General features: G+C 43.1%; 1 protein-coding gene across 1 annotated transcript; it reads left to right on the top strand.

Moving 5' to 3' along the window:
- Window positions 1-806: 806 nt before the first annotated feature.
- On the top strand, window positions 807-5424 carry LOC129039048 (uncharacterized). The gene is made up of 4 exons (XM_054492594.1): window positions 807-948; window positions 4359-4458; window positions 4889-5095; window positions 5318-5424. Exons 1-4 carry the CDS (start codon window positions 874-876, stop codon window positions 5422-5424), a joined length of 489 nt encoding a protein of 162 aa, XP_054348569.1. The 5' UTR covers window positions 807-873.
- Window positions 5425-6744: the final 1320 nt, after the last annotated feature.

The following is a 6744-nucleotide window of genomic DNA, read 5'->3' as shown; positions in this document are numbered from 1 at the left end:
GGCCTGGCTGGCTTCTTTCTAACAGAGAGAAGACATTATTTAGTCTTAGCCTTATATGTCTTGTCCAGTTTTATCAGGCATTTTAGCCATAAAATCCCAAATATGAAAGTGACTCTTTCTTTACACTCCTTTTGTCTATACCTGGCATTGTTTATCTAATCTTTACCTACATGACCTCTGCCCTTCCAGATGGAAAAGATCCCTCCTGTTAAGGACAGCTGGTATTTGGCCACATCATGTTTGTTTTCTGTTCTGCCAGGTGACTTCTGGGTGACAGCTCTGTGACTGCGCTTCAAGATCACCCTGCTTCTACTCCCAGAGGCATACACCTAGTTCGCAGGGAAGTTCCATTTCATCACAGACCTGGGAAGCAGAGAGAAGCTTGTTGCCATCCTACCCCCCACACCTTACTACTGCTTTGAACCAGTGTGCTGCATTGAAAGAGATAAGTAGAAATAGCTGAACCAAAAATTACATGATCCCATAGTTTGTGCTTAAAATAAACAAAGAAGCTGATCTTCCAATGAACAAGTTTTTATTGAACACCAACTTAATTTCAGGAACATTTCAGGTACATTGTCAAAAATAAAGACTCTTAAGAATGTATTATTATGTACCCAATACTGGTTTCAGGCCTTTACATGTATTCTCATTTTATTCTTATAAAACTCTATGAAGTAGATATTATTATCAATATTCCTACTCTACAGATGAGGAAACCCAGGCCCGGAGAGGTCAAGCAACTTGCTCAAGTGGCACAGCTGGAGAGTGGGGAGCTGGGAGTTGAGCCCAGTTAGTGTGTCCCCAGCACCTACAGCTAAACTCCATTCTGTGCTGCCCTTTGGAACACCCACTCCATGGCTTTCACACTCCATGTCCTACTTGGGAGGACATGTGATCTCAACAGCACTCACAAATGAAGGCTTTCCAGACAGGATATTGAAGATGGTAAGATCGTCTCATGTATAAAGCATTTTTAAAAAGTAAAGCATATTATATACTAGTCATATGTACTAGGGTGAATGCATGTATGCTACATGCTAGTAGAATTAATAGTTGGAATATAAAAATACCCTATAGGCTGGGCATGGTGGCTCACACTTATAATCCCAGCACTTTGGGAGACCAAGGCGGGTGGATCACTTGAGGTCAGGAGTTCAAGACCAGCCTGGCCAACATGGTGAAACCCTGTCTCTACTAAAAATATAAAACTTAGTCGGGTGGTAGTGGTGCGTGCCTGTAATCCCAGCTACTTGGGAGGCTGAGGCAGGAGAATCGCTTGAGCCTGGGAGGCGGAGGTTGCAGTGAGCCGAAATCATGCCACTGCACTCCTATCTGGGCAACAGAGTGAGACCCTGTCTCAAAAAATAAACAAAAACAAAAACAAAACAACAACAACAACAACAAAAACCCTACAGTGAGCCTTTATGTATTTTTTGAGTTCTTCTCCTATTTTTTTTTTTTTTTTAATTTGGCTCTTTCCTTCCACATACAAGTGCCTGTGGACACAGCATTGTTCTCGTGCTGTCACCATTTACAACAGTAAAACAACAGCTACCATTTCTTAAGGGCTTATATTTGGCTCTTTATTAACACTGTTTTAAACCTTACGGTAACTGAGGCTGGTATCATTGTCCCCATTTTACAGATGAGTGAACTAAGACTTGTGCAATGTTAACTGAGCTGCAGAGAGGATATATCACAGCTAATAAATTAGAGGGGCAGCATTCAACCCCAGGTCTTCCTGAATGCAAAGATTTGTGCAAATAAGCTCTGTGTTCTCCTCTGAGGTCACTGTGGTAGGCTCTAGGCCCTTATACTACCCCATTTGTGTCAGAATATAGCATGTGAACACACATGTCTATAGAATTTAAAACCCAAATGTTTACTTATTACTTTCTAAGTTCCAGACACACACCATAAAAGATACAAATCTTAAAAGATAAATTGGAAGGACAGGTCAGAATTCTCCCTTAGTAAAAGGTAGCAATTATGAGAACTTAGCTCATTGCAGCCTCCATCTCCTGGACTTAAGTGATCTTCCTGCCTCAGCCTCCCAAGTAGCTAGGACTATAGGTGTGCACTACCACATCCAGCTAATTAAAACAAAAAAAAATTTTTTGGTAGAAACAGCATCTTGCTATGTTGACCAGGCTGATCTGGAACTCCTGGCCTCAAGTGATCCCCTGTCTTAGCCACCCCAAATGCTGGGATTTTAGGCATAAGCCACTGTGCCTGGTGTGACAGGTACTATTATCCCCATTCTACAGATCAGGGAACTGATAAACGATTTTTTAGCGAATAGATATCTTGGGCTGAATAGATCAATAGAGACTTGATGATACATAATGTGCTAGGCATATTTGGTGGGATAGGTAAGAAGAATTATGCCTTGGAACTAGCCATGCTATAACTTGCAATTCAATTGGATCACGCCATATATACATGTCTAATTTCTTTCCTTAGACTGTTAGCCCCTAGTGAGCAGGAGCCCTGTCTTCTATGTCTCATGCTCTTCCCCTGGCTGGCTTAGGGTTGGCACAAACTCCATCCTCAAACTCTTTCTTGACTGTGTGTCTGTCAAAAGCATGTGAGTGGCTGTAGCTGCGAGTGCAAAGGCACAGAATGGTGTGTGTTGAGCATTAAAATCTTGCTCACTTTTGACTCCAGGACTCCTCTTCTCTTCCTTCCTGGGAGCATAAGAGTATGGTGGAAAAAACAGAATTGTTTTCTCAAGGAAAGTTTTAGTAGGTAGTTTCAGTCGCAGTTGAATCTCTTCTGTTTCTCCAAGTACTTGGCATTGCCAGCCCTGCTGTAGCTGGTTGAAGGGGACCAAACCTCTCAGGAAGACGGACTTGGTTCCGTTTGACCAGCCAGAGCAGGGGGCATCTTTCTTCTGAGGTGACTGCAGCCTCTAGTGTGCAGGTACCTTGGTGTGTCTCAAGCATCAGTTGTCTAAGCCTGTAATGCAAAAAGAAGCAGCATTAGCATCTATCAAATGCCAGGAGCTTGCCTTGTCCAGAATGTCCTCTCACATGATTTGTACATACATCTCATACAATTTGTACATACAAATCATACATAATTTGTATTTCGCATTGCATGACTTCAATTTATTTTTTCTTTAATCTTTAATCTTTTTTCAAATAGAAACATCATGAAGATCAAATATGATACAGAATTATAGAATATGGAAAATGACAGTATGCCATAATGCTTCCTCTTCCCATTTTCCAAAAGAAATGTAACATTTTGGCATATATTCTTTGAATACTTGACATTTTAATTTCTTTAAATTATGTTTTTAATTCAAATATGATATATTTATAAAAGAATATTTATAATATGTAAGTGATGGTGCATAATGGTAAAACCAATACCCAGGAACAACGATCTACTTTTTTTTGTTGTTACTTTTTTGAGATGGAGTCTCGCTCTGTCACCCAGGCTGGAGTGCAGTGGCGCTATCTCAGCTCACTGCAACCTCTGCCTCCTGTTTCAAGTGATTCTCCTGCCTCAGCCTCCTAAGTAGCTGGAATTACAGACACCTGCCACCACGCCCCGCTATTTTTGCATTTTGAGTAGAAATGGGGTTTTGCCATGTTGGCCAGGCTGGTCTCAAACCCCTGACCTCAGGTGATCCACCCATCTCGGCCTCTCAAAGTGCTGGGATTTTAGCTGTGAGCCATCATGCCTGGCCCAATGATCTACCTTTTAAAAAGAACTATTTTTTACTGTTTTGTACTATTGCTTTCTTTGTACTGAATGCTTTTTCCAATTTATTTCTTTATGTTTCCCCCCAGAGGTAACAATCACACTGAATTTATTTTTTCTTATGATTTTAATATTTTTCTTTATAGTTTTTACCATTTATGCATCTATTTCTAAACAATATATATGCATATTTTAGTATATAATGGCATCATATCATAGGTACTGTTTTGTGACTTGATATTTTCATTTAAAATGATATTTGCAAGATTCATCCATATTGATGTGGTAGCAGCAGTTTATTAATTTTCATTGCTTTACGGTTTTCTACTGTGTGAATATGCTATAATTTATTTATTCTCCCAGCCATAGACATTGAGGTTGTTTGGTTTAACAAGGGGGTAGCATTGACTAAACTGTTTCTCAAAGGAGGTGGAGAAATCTTTGATTCTTGCAGATTTTAAAGGAGAACTCTGGATTTGTATGTTGGCCTTGTAAAAGAATGACAACACTTACCAGCCCAAAACATCTGGAAGTAGGACCCAGAAATTAGTGCTATAACCTGCCCCTTGGGTGATTCCAATGCAGCTCAAGTTTGAGAACCACTGAACTAATAGGAGTACCCACTGGTTTCTCTCTGTTTCTAGGGAGGTATGAGCTGTGGGAGAGAGCTGACTAAGAAGAAGAAACTCCCCAGAAAGGTGGCCTGCCAGTCTTCACAATGTATGGGAGCAGGTGGGAAAAGAGGTAGGCAGAAAGGATAGTTTGAATGATGCTAGAAAATTGTCCTTCTCCCTTGGGGCTAGGCATTGCAGCCCTTTTATTTTCTCTTCCTGATGAAGACAAGTAAAACTAAGTGGAATGCATGTGACCTTGGAGTCACACTTATCTAGGTTCAAATCCTACCAGTGCTTTCCTGGCTCTTTTGCTTCTAGGAAGTTACAGAACATCTTTTAACCTGAGTTTCTACATCTGCACAGCAGGAGAAGGTTGTATCTACTCTGCCTGCTTGTCGCGAGGCTTAATGACAAGGAAGGAAAGGTGCACTGTGTCCCTAGTGGGAACCATGGACAGTGTCAGGGGTGTGGGAAAGTCCTAGAGACAATCCTGACTGTTTTGGAGGCCAAGAATTTCACTCTCAACTCCGGCCTGTCCTTTACATGTTTCCCTTCCTCAGCTGCAAGTGTTTGCATTTCATCATTGAAGTTGTTGAAACTGCTGATCAGGAAACACAGAATGAGTTTAACCAGCCAAGCCAACTTCTGCAAGATGGACTCCAGCTTGGGTGCTCTGTATGGAATAAATAAGATATCCCAGACATCAAAGCACTCAATAAGGCACTGTAGAAATGGCAACAAGGTGAAAGCCTACAATGATGGTGGTGGTGAGAAAGCAGGGCACCACAGAACGTGGCTTGGTTCTAGAGTGGTCTGTGCAGGGTTACGTTGAAGCTTCTGTCTTGGCTTGTCCTCTCCTCCTTGGAGTGCATCCTCCTGGCCCTGTAGTCCTGGCATCTTACCTTCTCCCTCCCCCTGCCAGTGACATAGCTGTCTTGAAGCTGCTGCCTGCCAGCTCTTCCTCTGGCTAACCTCTGCTCCTTCTCTAGCTCCTCCTGGGGAGCAAGGGAGCAGGCAGTTGTGGGGGCAGAGGGCAGCCCGATGGTCTGAAATCAGGACTGAAAAGCACATGTGTCCAGCTTGCCAGCCAGAATAACAAACCTCTTTTTGTGCAGTTTCTTCAATTCTGGACACTTTCCTCCACCATCTCTCTCTTCTCTTCTTTACTCACGTCCTGCCCCACCCCCAGCAGCACAGCCACCCATACAACATACCCCCAGTTTCTGAGCAGAGGACATGAAATTAATCTCCAGGGTAGGAAAAGGAAGTGTATCATTAGAACAGGTATGATTTAGGAAAGGGAAAACATCATTGGAAAGAAGCACAATCTTGAGCTATCTGCCTATTTTACAGACATGAAGACCAAAGTTTTTAGAATGAAGGACAGTAATTTTCATTGCAAAATATAATGTGCCATAATATGCTGATGTCAGAGACTTCATTTTTTCGAAGCACCACTATCAAAAAAACCAGGTTTCTCAACCTTAGCATGTTGATATTTTGGGCTGGATATTTCTTTGCTGCGTGTTGGAGGGTGGGGAGTGGCTGTTCTGTGCATCGTAGGATGTTCAGCAGCATCCCTGGTCCCCAACCCCTAGATGCCAGGAACTCTCAAGTTGTGACAATTGAGAATGTCTCTAGACATTGCCAAATGCCCCTGGGGAATGACATCATCTCCAATTGAAGGACCACTAATCTAAAGTGAGAAGTCTCTGTGCTCAGTTCTGTAGCTGTCCCATCGCTAGTAATTTACCATGTTCTTCCAAGTTCCTTCCACCCCCCAAAAAGTACAGGTTTTATGCCCCTAAAGGCCATTAGATAACTGTCTGGTTTCTGGAAGAGGTGGGAGGCTTATGTCACAGGTGTTACTGAGCCCAGTTGGGGCAGAGGGGAGCCTTGGCCCAGTGCTCTGGGTGCTGTCGCCTCCTTGGGCAGGGGGCCCCTCATCGCCAGCTGCTCTGCACTCCTCTGCCATCTCCTGTGCAAACATGGTGCATCCTCCCTTCTTCCCTCCCTTTTCTGCTCTCCCATGTCCTTGTTCTGCTGCTGCTCAGTTTCATTTGACAGTCCTGTCTTGTGCATCTTGGCACACTTCGGTCAAATCTTCTCGGGTTTTCTTTTGTGGTTTTGTTTAAGAACTCAAGGTATAAATGTAGTGTGGTCCCAGCTGTAATTTCTTACATGCACTCACCCTAAAAACAAGGAGTCAGAGCTGTGGGATGCAGGAGCCATCCTGGAATGGGGGTTTAAGTGAGGGAAGGAGGCCCCTTCATCTTCCTCCCTTGTTCTGAAACTCTTCGTGGGGTGATGGCATGAGCCTTGGGTGACTGCAGCCTCCCCTCCTGCTCAAGGCTTCCCTCTGTAGATTCAGCACTTTCTTGGTGTGGGTTCAAGCCCTTTGGAGTCAGAGCTGGGA

This window comes from Pongo pygmaeus, chromosome 5, assembly GCF_028885625.2.
Source record: "Pongo pygmaeus isolate AG05252 chromosome 5, NHGRI_mPonPyg2-v2.0_pri, whole genome shotgun sequence".
NCBI classification, from domain to species: domain Eukaryota; kingdom Metazoa; phylum Chordata; class Mammalia; order Primates; family Hominidae; genus Pongo; species Pongo pygmaeus.
Note: the sequence above shows the minus strand (reverse complement) of the source record. Positions and strands in the feature narration are given on the sequence as shown.

Coding starts and splice junctions, on each gene's coding strand:
- LOC129039048 (XM_054492594.1), top strand. CDS start 874: ATGTCCTACTTGGGAGGACATGTGATCTCAACAGCACTCACAAATGAA. Junction 4,459..4,888: donor GGGAGCAGGTGGGAAAAGAG/GTAGGCAGAAAG, acceptor TCCCTTCCTCAG/CTGCAAGTGTTTGCATTTCA. Junction 5,096..5,317: donor AGCCTACAATGATGGTGGTG/GTGAGAAAGCAG, acceptor CTCCTTCTCTAG/CTCCTCCTGGGGAGCAAGGG.